Genomic DNA, 19,733 nt, shown 5'->3' on the forward strand with positions numbered 1-19,733 from the left:
GCGCTAGCTGGGGCTGACCTGCAGACCTTGTGGAAGTGGTTTAGCCTCCCACAGTTGGAGCAGGCTTTGCCACGGGCAGGGCAGGTCTGGGCTCTGGAGTTGTGCGAAAGGGAGCCACAATTCCCGCACGGCTGGCGTGAGCGGTCACGTGACTGGGAGGCTAACAGTATACTGTACCCGCTGTCGTCTGCACTCACGTTGAGGGACACCCTTGAGCTGATCGTGCTCGCAGCCTCTACTGGCGTGTGTGCATTGGGGCTGGGGGAGGTAGACAAGCTAGCTGTACAGTTCATAGAAGATTCCACCTGCACTGCTAGGCTAATAGCTCCTGCTTCGACCCGTGAGTTATAAACACGAAAATGACGTCAGAAACATTATGTGAAAAATGGTTAGACTTCCGTTGTAGACGGCTGGTGTGAACTGGGTAGTGTAGTTTTATGAAATTTCGACGTCTTATCGAAAGCCCTGGGTCTCCTCTTTTTTAGGACTGTAACGATTTCATGAGTCCTTCTTCTTCTCACGTCTAAATCGTCCGTTTTCCGGTGCAATGCACTGATATTTTTACAAGCTCATATTTAGCTAATAACATTTAAAATTAGGGATGTTCGATATTGGCTTTTTTACCAATACCGATATACCGATATTGTCCAACTCTTAATTTCCGATACCGATATCAACCGATATCAATATATGCAGGGTTTCCTCCCCCAAAAAACGGAATAATTTCAGGTAATTAACATTACATATCTCTTGTTGTGGAATTAACACAACATTATGCATACTTTTGACAATAAATCAAATCAGAATTTGTTCTTACTTGCTTGCCTGGGTAAATAAAGGTTAAATAAATGTAAAAGAAAATCAATAAAATATAAAAAAAAAAATTGAAAACCGATACCGATAATTTCCGATATCACAGTACCGGGGGCGATCAGGCTTAAGAGGTTAAGAATGCATCCTAGAAACAGACCACATGGTAATATCTATTGTTCACATGACTAAGTGAAAATGAGGTACTGTAATATTACCGGCTGTTGTTCTTTTGCCTTTTTGCCTTTCTCAAGGTTTTTGTTGCTGGGGGGACGGTCCTGGGCCGCAGTCACCTGCAGTGACACAAGAGCACACAGCTGCGTCAATCGATTACTCAAGCCCACCCCTATAAGCTATACAAAAAGAAAGTTTAATGTGACTGATCTAGTGAGCTAGAATCGGAATATTCCACCCATAAATACCGGTAGCTAATGTCAAATGGAAGTATTTTATATTCTGTACTTAGTTTGAAAGTGGTCAGACAGTCCCCTCTGTGTGTAATACAGACAGTCGTCACATTCATAAATAACACTTACAGAAAAGCTTATTGTGCACTGTAATAAAATACGTTTTGTTCAATGGGGGATTTTTTTATGTACCGAATACCGTGAAACCGTGGTATTTTTTCCCAAGGTTATCGTACCCTCAAAATGTCATACCGGCACATGCCTAGTCTACACTATAGACTACACTACTAGTTCAAGTTCAAGTTTCTTTATTAGTTGACATGCAAAAATACAGAATATCTTCACATGGAATGCTTTTTCCTGTTATGCTCCTATGAGGATCATAGGACACTTGGATCATACACATACAGCTCATTACAGTAATATTCCACAATTATTACATTTTAGATAGTAATAATGGTACAGAGCCTTGAGACAAACATATGCGTATTCACCACCGCAAACAGACTGGCAGCCGTACTAGGCAGCGCCATGTACAGAAGGAGGGGGGAGTGGGTTGGGGTTTTTACAGGGCTGTAAGGGGGGGGGTGGGGTGGGGGGTGGCAGCCAACAGTGCAGTGCCAATGCAGAGGAAGGGGGGGGGGGGGGGGGGGGGGGGGGGGAGTGCACGAGCCAAGTCCTGGGTGGGGGAGGTAGTGGTGCTTGGGAAAGGAACACCATGTACCGTCCTTATCTCCTATCTCCAAGAGGGCCTTCGACTCCAGCAGCTCTCAGGTTCGACCTTGGAGTCGTCCAGAAATTTGTTTTGGCTGACTGACAGGCAACATTTTCACAGCCACGTCAATTTAAGTTTGATTTTGACTAGAGTGAATTATAACTCTATTGATTTGAGTGGAGTGAGTTTTAACAACTCCGTCCAAATGACTGAATCATTAGTCCAAGTGTCCAAGTGTCTTAATCAGTTCATTTTGGTAGGTCCTGTGCGCGGTAAACAGATCCAAAATCTTCTTATTGCAATCCCAAAAGCTTCGATAATCCAAATGTCCACGACTTTAAGTTGGTAGCCCGAATTGAAATGTCCCAAGAGGCAGAGAGGGTTAGCCTTATTCTGCTTCCTTGACGAAAATATGCAATCCACTGATTAGATCCATTTAGAGTTGATTTGAGTATAATCCGACAACCGGCACAAAGCACAGAGCACAGCAGCGACAGGCTTCATGGAGGCAGGGAGGCAGTGAGGACCGGCGATAGGAACAACCTTGAAGGCCTAGGGAGAGAGGAAAGAAATGCAATTTTGATGGGTGCTCCTACATTTTTGCTGGTGCTCCCAAGTAAAAATGTTAATTTCTAGCCCTGCAGGGGCTGGTGAGCGAAAACCAGGAGGCAGCCCACACCGTTGAACAGTGCAGGTCACTGTTGCTGCCAGGAGACAGCGGCGACGGTGTGGATCTCTGAGCCTGTGGTGTCCAGCAGAGAGAAACCGAGGCCACTGAAGAGGTCGAGGCCGAGGAGGTTGGTCCCTCGGCGTGCAATGTTGAACTTGAAGGCAGGCAGTGTCTTTTCTCCATACCTCACCAGCAGCTGGAAGGAGCCAACGATGTCGATCTTGGAGTTGGCGTAGCCTCGCAGGGTGGTGGTGGGTGGGCCCAGTGGCTTGTGGGAGAAGAATTGCAAGTACGTCGCCCAATTCAGTAGAGACACTGTGGCTCCAGTGTCGAGGAGGAGGGGCAGTGTGGTATCACCGACCACCAATGAGCATGTTTTGAATGGCACTCGTCCTGAGCTGACATTATGGATAATAGTGGTCGGTGGCTTGGAAGCGCCAGCTGGGGCTGACCTGCAGACCTTGTGGAAGTGGTTTAGCCTCCCACAGTTGGAGCATGGGCAGGGCAGGTCTGGGCTCTGGACAGGGCATGAGAGCGGAGCGGGCGGTTTTGACGTGAGCGACGGAGTGGGTTTTAAAATGGGTCGGCGCGACGTCCGGAGCGAGAGTTCTCCTCCGCTCCAATCCGCTCCGGGCCGCTCACAGTGGTTTAACACTGATGTAATATACATGTAGTACAATGCCAAAGCAACAGGTGACGATGTACAAACATGAAGGCCATTTTCAACCAATGAGAAGGGTGAACCGTCACTCACATCCTGCTAGACCAAAGTATATTCCGCCATTGTTGTTGATGTTAGCTTACATGCTAATGTGAATGGCAGCGACCATAGCATTGTGGCTAGGCTAGCTACCATCGCTTAGTAGAGCTAGTTGAATGGATAAACAACGTTATTTAACATTGCAGAATGGGTACAATTACAATACGGCTCAATACAAACAATTATTAAGGGGCCCAGGGGGTGTAGACTGTTGTAGTTTGGTCAAATCAAGCTAATTTACATCATGCTCAAAAAAAAATATTCTGCTGAGCGAGCTGTGGAGCGATGTGGAGCGGGGAGCGCTTGATTCGTAAATGAAGGTGAGCGGTGAGCGACTTGGGGGGGCGGGCCAACATGAGCGGATGGGAGCGGAACCAGACGTCTAGAGCGAAGAGCGGATTTTTCAAGCGCTCCGCTCCGCTCACATGCTCTGGCTCTGGAGTTGTGCGAAAGGGAGCCACAATTCCCGCATGGCTGGCGTGAGCGGTCACATGACTGGGAGGCTAACAGTATACTGTCCCCGCGTGTGAGCGTTGGGGCTGGGGGAGGTAGACAAGCTAGCTGTACAGTTCATAGCAGATTCCACCTGCACTGCTAGGCTATAGCTCCTGCTTCGACCCGTGAGATATAAACACGAAAATGACGTCAGAAACATTACTTAAATTTTTTTTTGAATTCCGTTGTAGATGGCTGGTGTGAACTGGGTAGTGTAGTTTTATGAAATTTCGACGTCTATCGAAAGCCCTGGGTCTCCACTTTTTTAGGACTATAACGATTTCATGAGTCCTTCTTCTGCTCACGTCTAAATCGTCCGTTTTCCGGTGCAATGCGTTGATATTTTTACAAGCTCATATTTCGCTAATAACATTTTAAATCATTGATAAACAAACATAGTGCTGAAAATATACACCTTGACTGCTGTTTTGATAGGGTTAGGGTCCTTACTTTTGGCTACATTTGAAAAAGAAACATTACTTAATACGTAGCCTACTGTATTGATCTATTTATGATGTGAGATAAATGTTGTACCAGTACCGGGGCAATCAGGCTTAAGAGGTTAAGAATGCATCCTAGAAACAGACCACATGGTAATATCTATTGTTCACATGACTAAGTGAAAATGAGGTACTGTAATATTACCGGCCGTTGTTCTTTGGCCTTTTTGCCCTTGTCTGGTTTTTCCCTCTGGTTTTTGCACTCAAGGTTATTGTTGCTGGCGGGACGGTCCTGGGCCGTTTCCATGGACACCTGCAGTGACACAAGAGCACACAGCTGCATCTTCTCCATACTGACTAACTGACCTTGTTTGGATTTGATGGAACAGTCTGCCTCATATAATAACACATTCAAATTTAGTTTCAGAATGTCCCATACTTGCCATATCCGCAGGACAAAGGTGTAGGCTCTGAGCAGGTTGAGCTGGTACTGGCTTGAGGTCCTCTCTGCCATGACAGCCAGCAGGGTGTGCGCTCTGACCAAGCTGTCCAGACGCATAACCTCCCTCAGCTTAAACAGACTGGGCCCAAACAAGACCGCCCGGACTCCCACCTGGGTCTCACACTGGACTGGAATGACACTGCTGTCTTTGGACTCTGCCTCTGGAAGGATACACATGAATGGAGATGGGCAAGCAATAATGATAGCAATTTTCTATCAGTGTATTTCCATCTAAAGCCAAATAATAACCAAACCAGGGAACTAGGGATGTACAGATACCACTTCATCACAGCTAATACCAATTCTGAATACTAACCTTTAAGTATAGTCTGACACTGAGTAAAGATCCAATGCACTTGCTTGGTTCAGGAGCTATCTATCTCCTTGATCGTACACAGTGTGTTAGGCTTGGTGACTCTGTCTCTGATCCAATTACTTTAGAAAAGGGGGTTCCAGAAGGTTACATTTTGGGTCAGCTTCTTTTTCTATTATATGTAAAACATCTGTGATAATTTAACTCACTCCCAGTAGTGGGGCGGCATAGCTAACATATTGTTCAATTTGTGATAAAAGCACCAAATTTGGTACATATTTAGCTTAATATATTTAGAAAATATATATTTTTTTTAATATTTTTTTTATTATTGCAAAACAAAAAATTATTAAAAGTCAGTACTCAACACACAATGCATAATGAAACTTTCAGTAAAGTTGGTTATAATATATGCAAGTACAGAAACAGGATAAAACAAAAATAGTCTATAATAACATTTTAACCGTATACAGTGTATATCCAGCGAAATTACAATTATATAAATGTTAGTATATAATATACCCCTAATACCTATTTTCTAAAACCCTACACACATATGCTCCAGCTCAAACCCCCCCCCTCCCGGACCCCCTCTTGGAAAGTACCTCCATTATCCCTCACTCCTAACCAGACACTACCATTATAAGCTAGCTTTTATTCTCTCCACCACTTCTAACCACATTGACATTTTGGATTCATTGAGCCCCAGAATTCTTGCTGTAGATATTTCTTGATATATCACATCGAGATATGTAAGAAACCACACTTTTCGGCACATTTTTTCCGGTTGAAACCAACGTGATGCGATCAGTTTTTTAGCTACTGTGATACCCGATAAAACCAATCTTTTTAGTTGAGGATTCACTGCAAACTCAAAAACATCATTCAATAGTAATACCGCGGGGTGTACAGGTATATTCCAAAATACGAGTATTGATAATTGTTGGGACACATCTTTCCAGAATGCCTTAACTGGTGGGCAGTCCCAATACATGTGCATAAATGTTCCTTCGTCCCCATTTGTACATTGGGAGCATTTGGAGTCTTGTATAAGCCCCATTTTGCACAGCCTTATAGGAGTCAAGTATGTCCTGTGAATATAGTTCAGATTGATTTGTTGATGATCCGGGTTCCTTGATGTAAGCCGGACATTTGCCCAGGCTCCTTGCCAATCAAAGTCATATTCCAGGTCTGGTATATCTCTCCTCCAGACAGTGTCTAGTTGAAGGGTTTCATACGAGGACGTTAGTAATTGATAATAAAAACTTGATACAAAACCTCCCAATGTATCTCTTTCATAGAAAAATTTGTGGTATCTGTGGTGTTCAATTGGTACGAGTAATGGAACACCGTGAGATCTCATACAAAGTCGTAACTGTATGTAAAAAAGCCATGTGGACTCGGTGAGGTTAAACTTTATGCATTTTTGCTATCTTATCTAATCTGTTAATTCGATTCTAGTGGCTTCTCCACGTTGATAATTATTCTATCTCTCATTCCTTATCTATATCTTTCCATTGATTTTTATTTTATTTAATTTTTTCTTCTCATTACTCTATATTTTTTAAAATATATTTTAACTTACATTGTTCTTTTCCAATGTTCTTCACATTAAGGTGTCAATATTGCTCTACAATCTTTTCCTTTTTTCCACACGTTAGTAGAGGGTTCAAATGAATATGTCGATGAAAGTTTATTCTCTTTTTTTATTTTTTATTTTATTTTTTCTGTCATTTATCACAACACTTCATTACAGTAAGGGAAGGTGCAGGACCAAAAGCGACATTCTATTGCAATAGAATGGAAATGTTAGATCCTATGGCAATTAGCATAGGTAGATTAAGATTACAATGCTCAGTTTGGGCAATCCGGTGGACTATGGGAGAAAGTCAATCGCGGAGGATGTGTTCTTGGAACACAGGCCTGTACGACTTTCTGGGTGAGGGGAAATTAGGGGATTTTTATTTGTATATATATATGTTTTTAAGCTCAGCTCTCAACGGGACCTCATTAATTGGATGTACATCTATTGTAGCTTCACACTCCAGAAACATTACCAAAAACTACACAAAAACATGCATAGATTATGGCTAGTTTGAATATAATGGTATGGAACACCGGTGGGATAAACAAACAACACAAACGCAAAAGCGTGCTCACACTGATGAAAAAAGAACATGTGGACGTGGCTCTATTAAGCGAAACGCACATTTTAGAGGAAGACATAAATACGTTAGCGGATAACATATACCATAATATTAGTCACTCTTCTTTTGTTACGAGAACTAGAGGGGTAGCCATAGTCGTCAGACGCAAATTAAATATCGAATTGAAAGGGGTATGGTCGGATGCTGAGGGGCGCATAACTATAGCTAGGATTATACACAATAACAGGAAAATTGCATTGGCAGCGGTATATGCCCCAAATTTGTACAAAGTGGGTTTCTTCACTTCACTAACCGGAGAAATGTTAAACCATCCCGAGTACTCATATATAATAGGTGCGGATTTTAATGCCATTTGGAACCCAAGGATGGACAAAACGTACCTTACCTTTTCCAGCGAACAAAAAAATTCATCTAAAGCATTAAAAGATTGGTCGAAATCAACAGGGGTAACTGATTTATGGCGTTCACTTAACCCCATGACCCGCAAGTACTCCTGTCGTTCGTCGAGACACAACACACTATCCAGAATTGATTACGTCTTTGCATCCCCGAGAATATTTGATAAATATGAAGTGGAAATGACACCCAATGCGCTATCAGATCACTGCTACTTAATCCTGAAAGCAACATTTGGTACACTATCTTCCCGGGCCCCAAGATGGCGTTTTAATTCTATGCTGCTTAACAACAATGAATTCATTACACAAATTAAAGAAGCTCTCACAATATTCCTACGGGATAATGCTAACTCGGTGCAAGATCCCAGAATATTATGGATGTCGGTAAAGACTATGATCAAGGATTTCTCGGATAGATTTTCCTCCATATTGCGCAAAAATAAAAACACAAAACTATCTGAAATGGAAACGCTTTACTCAACGCTTTTTAATTCTTTAAAATACAACAACTCTACTAGACTAGAAAACCAAGTTAACATTCTAAAGACAGAGATCAAAGCAATATACAGACAAAAATCGGAATTGCAAATACGCAGCACAAGACAACAGCAGTACTTCCAAGGCTCTAAACCTAGTCACCTATTAGCCATGCGACTAAGAATTAATGCAAAATTTGCAGATATAACTGCCATTAGGAAACAACAAGCTCTAGTAACAGAACCCAAAATAATAAACGATACATTCAAAGAATTCTACTCCGATTTATATAATTCAGAAACGACCTTTGATCAAGACAAATTAGACACATATCTTAATCAAATTACTCTCCCTAAACTTACGGAGGACGACGCTAAACAGTTAGAAGTACCGATCACATTAGAAGAACTCAAGAAGGCCATATCCGGAATGAAAAACGGCAAGGCTCCGGGAATTGACGGTATCCCATCAGAAATGTACATTTCTTGCTGGGACATATTTGGACCCTTATTACTAAATATGATCTTATACTCAGTCAAAGAGGGAAGCTTCCATAAACACCAAATTACCGCACTCATTTCAGTTCACAAAAAAGACAAAGACCCCAGTAGTAGTTACCGTCCTTTAAGCCTCCTCGGAACCGATGTCAAACTGTAAGATATTAGCCATCAGATTGCAAAAGCATATGACGTCTTTAGTTCATCCGGACCAAACAGGCTTCATAAAAGGTCGCCTGATCAATGATAACATAAGGCGAATACTGCACGTACTAGATGCAGACAAAGAGGACACCACACCTAAGGCGATACTATCCCTGGATGCTATGAAAGCATTTGACAGGTTGGAATGGTCGTTTCTATGGGCAGTATTAGAAAGGATGGGGTTAGGAAAAGGATTCATTGATATTATTAAAGTACTATACAAGGACCCATCGGCCAGGATTACAACAGGCACATTCATCTCCGATATCTTTCCGGTATCACGCTCAGCCAGACAGGGTTGCCCTCTTAGTCCCGGACTATTCGATCTATCATTAGAACCTTTAGCACAATTTATAAGACAATCCCAACACATAGAACCAATAGTAATCAAGGGCACACATCATAAAATTAGTTTATATGCGGACGACGTAATATTGTTCATGCAAAACCCCAACAACACATTGCCGCATATACTCAAGTTGATAGAAAACTTTGGTGATTTATCGGGATTTAAAATAAATTGGCCTAAGTCGGCTTTTCTTCCTCTTAACACCAGTGCAAAAAAAGACACAACCCTCCCAGGTGCGATACCCATGGTCAAACATTTCAGATGCTTGGGTGTGGAAATATTTCCCACCATAAGACAAACGGTGAAGCACAATTACACAAAAATACAGAACAAAATCAAAGACGACCTGGACAGGTGGGCAAAACTTAAAAACTCAGTACAGGCAAGGGTATCGATAGTTAAGATGGATGTATTACCAAGAATCAATTTCTTCAGCTCAATGCTTCCGTTACCTCCTCCAGAGGGCTACTGGAAAAGATTACAAACCTCCACATACAAATTTATTTGGAATAACAAACCACCTCGCATAAAAAGATCCACCGCACAGAGAAATAAAGCAGACGGTGGCATGGCAGTCCCAGATTTTTTACAATATTTTAAGGCCTTCACATTAAGACCATTGAAGATATGGTTTGACCCCCAGGCTTTGGTATCTTGGAGAGAATTAGAAGAAAACATGGTAGCCCCACAGAGACTGAGGCTGAGGTTACACCTTTCGTATCATCTTCGTATTGTTTTCTTATACGCATCGCCGCGTATCGCCGCGACGTCATGCGCCTCGAGTCACACTTTCGTTTTTTTTTCGTTTTTGTCACCAGAGCACACTGATGTAGTACACTGCCAAAGCAGTAGGTGGCAGTAGGTGGCAAACATGAAGGCAATTTCAACCAATCAGAACGAATGTGCCAATACACTTCCTGGAAGCTCCAGCAAAATGTCAATAAGGCAGGCGCCTATGCCGCGCCACCATCTTGCTCAATGCAGCAATTCTTTTTTCAGCAAAGCCTAATAAAAGTGCAATAAACAAAACGGATACATTCACTGTGTGTTCTGCCTGTCATTTGTTGATGAAACAAAACTAACATCAACACAAGTGACCACCAAGAGCGGATAGTTTAGGCAAAAAAACGATCGGTCGCATTGTAGCATTGTTAGCTGCATGCTAACGTCAATGGAGTATGCCATTATAACAATATAGCATTGTGGCTAGAAGCTAACGTTAGCTCACGCTACTTAGCCAGCATCAAAACTGATGATATCGCGAGCTATCAGTAGTTAGATAACATTAGAGACAACGCTGTGTGTATTAAACAAAGGTGAATAGATGACTGGGCCATTTTGTTTAATGCTTCTTAAGTTGAAAGAGGAACTCTGAGCTAACAGGGTCTGAATCCTGATAGCTCACGTTAGCCAGCTGCTCATGCCATCGGCAATGCTAGCAGAATGAATGGATGTAAACTTTATTTAACATATTGCATATGGGTACAATACAATACGGCTCAATACAAACAATTGTTAAGGGAATGCAGACTGTTGTAGCTTGGACTGGGGTCCTTATAACAATAACTTGACAACACATGGTAGCTGAAGCTATTTGGGACACGGAGCTCTGTCCCAAACACACACACACACACACTCTGCTGTCACCGGAAGGGCACGCAGATGGTATCTACTGCGCATGGGCGTTTTCGCAACAACGGCTAGCGTGCTGACTACACGCTGTTTGTCGACTCGTTTTTTTGCGTATCTCCAAACGCAAACACAATTTTGCGTTTCAGCCGTATCCACAAAAAAACGCCAAAAAACGCGTTTCTGTGTAGATAGGACATGAAACGTCGTCAAAAACGTATAAAAAAACGCCAGGAATACACTAGTCTAACCATAGCCTGAAAGACATAGCACACACTAAACTTTCAATCAAGCATTGTGAGCGAGAATTTGGCCCAATAATTACCCATGCAATCAGAACATGGCGGGAAACACAAAAGAAATATCCTAACCCTCAAGAATGGCATAATCACACTCCCATATTCAATAACAATGCACTCTTAATGGGAAAACGACCTATAAGATTCCCTATATGGGAAGAGAAAGGCATACACTCATTAGGGGATATTTTTAATAACAAGGGCCTCTGTAGTTATGTCGAAATATGCATAAAGTTTATATATTTAGAAAATATATGGATATTGGGGCATTGCAGATTGGCATTTTGGTGACCATGGTAACCATTTCCAAAAATGAGAGAGATTACTGGCATAGAACACTTTGGCCACCAAAGCTATTGTTTTCCATGTTTTTAACACCACAAATAGTATTTACATCCAACTTAAAGTGAAGAAAAATTTAATAAAAAAAATCAACAAATATACAACAATTTACAAAATATAATTAAACATTTTCCTTTTTATCCCCCTCACCCACACAAAATGGTGATGGTGCTATTGCCCGATTAAACTATCGAAGAATGGTTCAACAGGGTTCAATTGACACATTCTCCATCACAGAAGCAGAGGCCTGTACACTGAAGTGAGCCTTCTTGCACCTGCAGAGCTTTTTGCAACCACTATTGCAGCCACAAGAGATCAGCTCGTGGCAGGATTGTGATGCTTGTGGCATTGTCGTCCAGTGGGGCTCATACATTCCTTCTGTCTCCCCCCCCCCCCAGTAAATTGGTGATGGCAGCACAGGGTCTGGAAGCAGTGTCTTCCCCCAGATGTGACCACCCTGGTAGACTGCTCTCTTGACGTGCTCCACCAGAGCAGCTCGGGTAGGCGGGATTTTCTGTGCCAAGCTTTTACGTGGAAAAAGTTTCCTTCTTGCCTGGTTCAACTTGGTGCAGGTGCTGGTTCTGGTTCTGTCAAATAGAAGTATGAAAAACCTCTCAATAATGTTCATTGCATCATCTGGGATCTCCTTTGGTCCATTTGCCAGCATCAGTAGTGCATCTGTCAGGTCCGGCAGTGACTTCCATGTTGACCATGGCATGCTGCTTTCTTTCCGTGTCCAGCAAAACTGGATACAGTGTCACAGCCCGTCAAAGCATGGAACATTGGAAGGGCACATGACATCTCTGGTCCGAGGCATGCAGCTATTTGGTGGGCTGCCAAGTAGCGAAAGCTCTTGCCAGTTCTGAATGCTAGCCACAGTTCACATCCAGCTGGTAGTTGTGTTATGGCAAACACAGCCAAGACCACAACATTAGTGTCTACAGTGCGAATAAGCAATTTGTGGTGGCCATGCAGTGCAGCATGAGATACATGCAGTAGCATACAACTATCTGCTTCTTCATGGTTGCATGGGGCCAGGGTGTGGAGATCCTGCAGTGGCTGTGTGCTGAGCACCCCCATCCCATCAGTGAGGACAACCTCCTTGTCTTCCTCACTGAACACCTGAAGGAGGACCTTGGATAGGAAGCTGAATAGTTGTCTTGTTACTGTCAACCTGCAGAAAGTTCTGCCAGTTTCCTGGTATGGCAGCCTTCCCAACCACACGTCTCCTTACACCCTTTCCACGCTTGGCTCTTGCTGTGCCTTTCAGGGAGTCATCCTTGTAACTGTATCCCAGATAAGGTCCACACGTGACACAGCTGAGAATAGATATATTCATCAAATGTCTTGGCACCTGCTGGCTTCATCATCTGAATCATGGCAGCTCCATCAAGAACTACACAGATAGCATCAGGGGCTTTAGTCTGAGCTGGAGACGGGTCCTCCAGGCATTTCAGAAGGTCACTCTTTGTCCCAAGTCATAATCTTCCTCCATCAGAGAGTGCTGGTGGCCATGCTTGGTTCTCATGCTGGAAGAAGTCTTCCAGGTTTCCATCTCTTGTTTGACAGCTAATGTAGAGTCGTGAAAAAAAACTCAACATCACTTTTCATTGATGTCAGCTGCTGCTTCTCCTTACTTGTCGTCTTTCGCGTTGAGCCAACAAACCGTTTCAACCGGTTGCGGTGGATTGTGTCATCAATGGGTTTTGTTCTCTCCACAAGACATTCCTTTGTGAATGCTTGGAACTGTTGTTGGCCAATCGTCTGTGCATTCTTAACAGTCCCCACTGCCGATGGATCTGCAATATCTTTGCTGTAAAGGATAAGCAGGTCTTCACTCTCCTCTTCGAATGGGTTGCCCAGTTCTTCCAATACATTGACGAGTGAGCAGACATATTTTCTAAATGCTTTCTGCACACTTGCTGTCTGATCATGGTGGAGCACCCCATCTCGTCTTCCCATGAGCATCTTCAAAGTCCTCAATCAGCGCTGCAACCTCAGGGCCAGCTACCATCCACCGTCGGAGGGCACTAGGGTTGTCTGTAAGACCTACCACCCCTCCATCACTCTTGATGCAAGCATTATTTTGCTCATGTGCTTGATCAATGGGGATTGGTCTTCTCAATGGTGAAATTGCCAACATCTAGGTGTCTTGTTGGTAGTTCAGTAATGTCACGAAGATGAACTGGGATCCAGCGGGCATAGTTCATATGGTCCAGAGCAAAGAACCAGGGGATGAGTTCTGTCAGAGCATCGAGGTACATGCTGAAGAAGGACTGCCGCAGGGATATCACATATAGACCAATACACAAGGCTCCAATGCCATGACTATTACCCAATACTGGAATTGAGGGCAGCTCTCCCTCCTTGAGCACCATTCATCAAACCCCAAAGGCACATCTTCTGTATCTGTATTACGGTTATTGTAGGCCCGATACTGCAGGACATATAATGCAGCCACAGTGACTTGGTGGGCATGTCTGGTGCGAGCAACATGTGCTGCATGCAAGGAGTCAGCGGTGCCTGCTGTTGTGATCTCTGCTTGTACCAGTGCTTCAACCCAGCCACTGCCTTTCAACCATCACCCAGGGTCTTCAGAGCTGCCATCTCTATATGCAGGCCGCCAAACATCACAACAAATGTGTCTTCCCCATACATCTCTGGCCACTTCCACTGGATCTGCTTGGCAATAGCATACAGGGGTTGATCAAATGTTACTACTGGTGTCTGCCCATAATTCAGATGTTGAACTGCATTTCTGACTACGTCCATGGAGTGTTTGATCATTGCCACTGTGTGGGCACTCTCGTGGAACACTTGCAAGACTCTTCCGCACATTTTCTAGCCAGCAGTACTCTTCCTTGATGTTATGGTCTGAGTTTTCCCTGCTCAGAGATGCCACAGTGCTAGGTGGTACAGGTGCCTTTGTGGTGCTACGGACAACCGGTGGGACTTCTGTGTAGTAGCTTGGCAAATGGCCTACTGTCTTTTGGATTCCACACCCTCCAACAATCACAATGCTGCGGTCAACTCCTTGACCTGCAAATGTAGGGTGTTGAAGGAGTGAAATACCTGTGCCATGAAAGGACTCCTTTGAGGTAGTTGAGCTAGGGTTATGGTCAATATTATCAACCGCAGCAGTTGTGAAGACGTAAAAATGTAGATGAATAAACTCACAAAATACAGCGCTGCTCACAATAATCAACAATACAGTGAAGAAACACGAAAACCTATATTCTAAATATTATATTCTTATCTTGTATTCATTCACAACTTGTCAGAAACAGAAGAAAGTAACCTACCTGTAGCTCCTCCATAAACAGACTGGGAAAAAGGTGGGCGACATAGCATGTGTCCAGCTGGAAATAGCAGCAACAAGACAAGGGTGACCCTAAACAATGGTATAGGCCCACTACAGTACCATATATATGCCGGTGATACAGTTATGTATTATTGTGCAAGTGTACAGTCTGATGTTGCCTCCTTGCAGCATACTCCCATTGAATCAACACTGCTATTGAATGGTAGCAAAACAAAGGCAATGGTATTTGCTCCAACTAGGTCAACTGTCACCCTTGATGGTTGTTCTACTCTAAGCCATCCTAGGTTGTCAAAATGAGCAGGGGTGAGGTGGGTTTTAGGAGTAAGGTCAAGCAGTAGTCTGATCAGTTTGTTTTGTATCAGGTGTATGGGGGGAAACGCATACAGTATACCATGTGGCCATGGGTATACATAGAAGGCATCCACTCCCAGAGGGGGGGTTGTCTTTCCGACTGTCTGCAAACCACAGGGGGCACTGGTGGGACTGACTGCCCACACACAGGTCCATGGTGGCCTCCCCGAACTGGTTCCAGATCAGTCTGACTGGGTCTAGTCTCCACTCGTCTGGGTGGGAACCTCCTTGTGACATTAAGTCTGCTCCCAAATTCTCTTTTCCCGGAATGTGGAGAGCCCTCAGTTCAAGTTTGTTTATTAATCATCACAATAAAATACACGTACTTTACAGTGAAATGCTTGGTTCTGTATGAGCCCCTGAGAGTGTGCTTCATACAGTAAAAAAAAGTAAGTAAAAAGTAAGCAAAAAAAGTAAGTAAAGAGGAATATACAATAATACAATACAATGTAAAAATGAGTAAACAGTGAGGTACAATGTAGAAAATGAGGTACAAAACTTCAACTTTGCTGCGGTCGTGTGCGGTGCTATTCCCAAACCAGGAGGCGATGTTACCAGTCAGGATGCTCTCTATTGTGCACAAGTAGAAGTTCTTAAGGATCTTCTGACTCACTTTGAACTTCCTTAGGCGCCTAAGGAAGTAGAGACGCTGCCGTGCCTTCTTCACTACACTGTCAATGTGTGTAGTCCCTGGCCCCCAACCTCCTAAAGTCCACAATCTTCTCTTTCATTTTGCTGACGTTCAGGGAGAGGCTGTTCTCCCGGCACCACAGCGCCAGGTTCTCTACCTCTCCCAGGTAGGCCCTCTGGCCTCTTGTCGTTTGCAGAGATCAGGCCCACCACAGCTGTGTCGTCAGCAAACAGTCCTGTGTGTACAGCGAGTAGAGGAGGGGGCTCAGAACACAGCCCTGGGGGGCACCTGTGTTGAGAGTGATGGATGAGGAGGTGCAGTTGTCTGCTCTCACCACCTGGGGTCTTCCTGTCAGGAAGTACAAGACCCACTGGCAGAGGTCATAGTTCAAGCCCAGGTCTCTGAGCTTGACTACGAGTTTGGAGGGGACTATGGTATTGAATGGTGAGCTGTAGTCGATAATAGCATTATCACATAGTTCCCGTGCCTCTTGTCCAGGTGTGATGCTGCTGTGTGCAGCACATGGGCTATGGCATCCTCATGGACCTGTTGGGGCGATATGCAAATTGCAGGGGGTCCAAGGTGTTCTGGAGGGAGGAACAGATGTAGCCCTTCACTAGCTTCTCAAAGCACTTCATGGCTATGGAGGTGAGAGCTAAGGGGCGATAGTCGTTGAGGCAAGCAGGCGTGGATTTTTTGAGTACAGGGATAATGGTGGACTTTTTCAGACAGGTGGGGATGACACCTCAGGCTGCACAGATCGTGAGACATCATAGCCAGAGCTCGACTATCGCCTGGTGGAGACAGGGGGACCGCACTCCTCCCTGTTTATTTGTTCATTTGTTTATTTGTTTATTTGTTTATTGTTATTTGCACTTACAAACATACATTCTGGAATAAAATAAGTAAAAGAAGAACAGTTAAAAATGTGCAGGAAAGGTCAAAAAGCCCAAGGGCTTATAAGCGACCTCCCCTCTTAAACCATAGGATAACTACACAGAAAATCCCCCCCCCCCCACATTATGCACAAACACACATGCGCATATCCCTCTCTCATACACACAGATACATACAATACAGCATTATACAACAATTATAATGGTGGGAAAAACAAGACTGCTCACAAATACACATGGATACTACAGAGTACAGGATCTGTAGTTATTTTTTAAGCTTGCTTTTAAATGTATTTAAAGTGGAACATGTTTCTGTTAGATTTTGTATAGCATTCCACATCACTGCACATTGATAAACAAATGAGAATTTGGCAACAGAGGTCCTACAGAAAGGAATGCGTAAGTCTTTATTTCTTCTTGTGAGATGTGCATGATAATGATAATTAAACTCAAAATAACTTTGAAAGAAATTAGGCAAAGATAATAATCCTCCCTGTCTGTTGACATACGCCGGCGACGTTATGCTGTCTGTCCTGACCAGGAGGCGCCTGTCCTTCACGTGAGGAATGAGCTGTGTGAGGACCAAATGCACTGCCTTCAGTACCAATGCAATGATATGTAGGGAGGCAGAGCAGGCCGACTGCTCCCTACTGCGTTGGCCCGACACACCCCGCCCTGTGAGGGGAAGACTGTCACGTGAGACGTGGCGCTGCCCACAGGTCCAGTGGCCGAGGCCCCTTATCACTGATATAGGGGCTCTCAGATGTCTCCACTCGCCCTTTGCAGGGTCAATTCCTATGCTGGAAAAACGACCTCTGTATTTTCCTCATAAAAGAGGAGGCCGAGCGGGGCCACGGAGTGGGAAGACGTCATCCCCTTTAGCAGGCGGGTCATAACCGCCTGCGAGGATGAAAAAACTCATAGCGCACAGAGACTACTTCTCCAGTTCAGAGAGTTGCCCCCATAGACCATGTTTTCAGGATAAAACCTAAAAACATCCCACCCGCTGGCTGGGAGGAGGGGTACTCCTCACCACTTCACAGCGAGGCCCAGATCTCAGATGTTCCACCCACCTGGTCCGGGCCTGGCGGATTCCTCCGACTGGCTAAGGACCACCAAGCACTTGGTACACAGCGGTGAGAGGGGCCAGAGAATAGCCGAACGGGCCTCTCTGGTATTCATAAGCTAGAAAAAGCGCAGGAATCCCATAAGGAGGAAAACTACGCATCCGTCAGGTCTAGGGAAGTAGACCCGTCTCCCACCTCGCTGCATGCGGTAGGGTAGGTGGTCTGACGGTCCATATTCTGAATGGTTCTCCGCAATCGACCGATTGGGAGATATGTCCAGTATGGGCCTGACACCCCCCAGTTTTCTTGGGTACCAGAAAACAGGGGGTAGACCCTTTCATTACGTCCCATCGCTGGGACTGAAAATGACCAGCTTTGCCAACAGACTCGATTCAATCGACTTTTGTTTTGCCAGGGCTGTCGTCGCCGCGGCCTCTGATAACAGAGTGGGGTTCAAACCCGTAAACGAAGGGTGGGGGTGTGTGAATTACACTACAAGCCCCAGTCCCAACGTTCTCTCTACCCAGTTCACCATACTGCACTTCCGTAGCCATATGCGGTAACTCAATGGCCGCCAACAACAATTATATATGTGTTTGTCCGACAACCGTTGAACGCCAACCACGTATATATACGTTACTTGATCGTTATTGCTTTTATTCGATATTTCTATTCATTACAGGTACACAGACTCGGGGTTAACATGGGGAATCATCCTGAGAATGCAAAAGTGCAATACCGGCCACATCCCGCTAGACGCCGGTATCGATCACCCTTTGTAACCTTCTATCTTACATTTACATTTACATTTAGTCATTTAGCTGACGCTTTTATCCAAAGCGACTTACAAGTTCTGTACGACAAGCCATCAGGAAGGGCACAACTCTATCAGCTGAGCAACAATGTTCATCAAAGTGTTGAGTGCTACAGTGTAGGTTAGTTTATTAGGACAAGTGCATGACAGTACGGTTAGTTAGGGTTAGATTTTTTTTTTTTTTTTTTTTTTTTTTTTTTTTAATTCAGATAATGGTTGAAGAAGTGCGTCTTTAGTCGACGGCGAAAGATTGGACGTGATTCGGCTGTCCTAACTGGGGTGGGTAGTTCATTCCACCATTGTGGGGCAAGGACTGAGAATCTTGGCCTGTGGGACGGCCAAATATCTCGGGTTTAATTTTTCCTTGTCGGCCGAGGCGAACAGTTCTCTCGGTTCCATTGAAGCGTGTCAAAAAAAACGATCCATATGTTGTGGTGGATTATGCCATGGACCAAATCGACATTGGATGTACCAGATGGCGATCAAACAATTGGAATATTATTTTTGGAATACTCCCGATCACAGGTAAGGACGATTTGACGTACATTTGAGCTTGATCCTGCAATGCGTTTATACCGATAGGGCTGATAAGCATTTTTAGTAGGGGTGTAACAATGCATAGATAAATTGAAATGCATCGATTCTAATGTGACGATTCAACTGCATCAATTTGAAAATGTTAGAATCGATTATAATCTAAATTAATCGAACATTTTTATATTTTTTATTTTCTATATATATATTTATTTTGTGTATTGTTTTTATTGACCTATAGTCCATTCATGCTGAGTGAATCAGTTCCCCCAGCCACATTTGTGTATTCAAAAATGTTTGGGGAATTAACTGATAGAAAATTAATCTAAAATTAATCGAATCGTGGTCAAATGAAGAGATTTCATGATGCATTGAATCGTTGCCTGAATAATCGTAATTACAATTAATCGTTGTGACGTCGCATCGTTACACCCCTCGTTTTTAGTGTTCAATACTAATGCCGTTACTGACAATCAAATAATCAGAAACGACCCCCCCCCCCCCCCCCCCCCTTCATGCATTCATGATGGAACATAATACCAATGATATAATAAAAAAAATCTGGATAATAGCGTATACAGGCAAGAAATGGCAACGTCTATAGTGGAATTGGCGTATAGGGCTATAACTCAGCATTTCATGA

General features: G+C 43.9%; 1 protein-coding gene across 1 annotated transcript in view; it reads right to left on the bottom strand.

Moving 5' to 3' along the window:
• Positions 1-19,733, bottom strand: part of cfap46 (cilia and flagella associated protein 46) — a gene marked incomplete at both ends in the record, with an annotated part of 296,072 nt that overhangs the window by 118,108 nt on the left and 158,231 nt on the right. Inside the window, 4 exon segments of the mRNA XM_084321923.1 lie at positions 1,029-1,103; positions 2,649-2,870; positions 4,503-4,610; positions 4,737-4,960. Of these exon segments, the coding sequence (XP_084178049.1) occupies positions 1,029-1,103; positions 2,649-2,870; positions 4,503-4,610; positions 4,737-4,960 (629 nt within the window).

Source organism: Notolepis coatsorum (genome assembly GCF_963971535.1).
Source record: "Notolepis coatsorum genome assembly, chromosome: 9".
NCBI lineage: Eukaryota > Metazoa > Chordata > Actinopteri > Aulopiformes > Paralepididae > Notolepis > Notolepis coatsorum.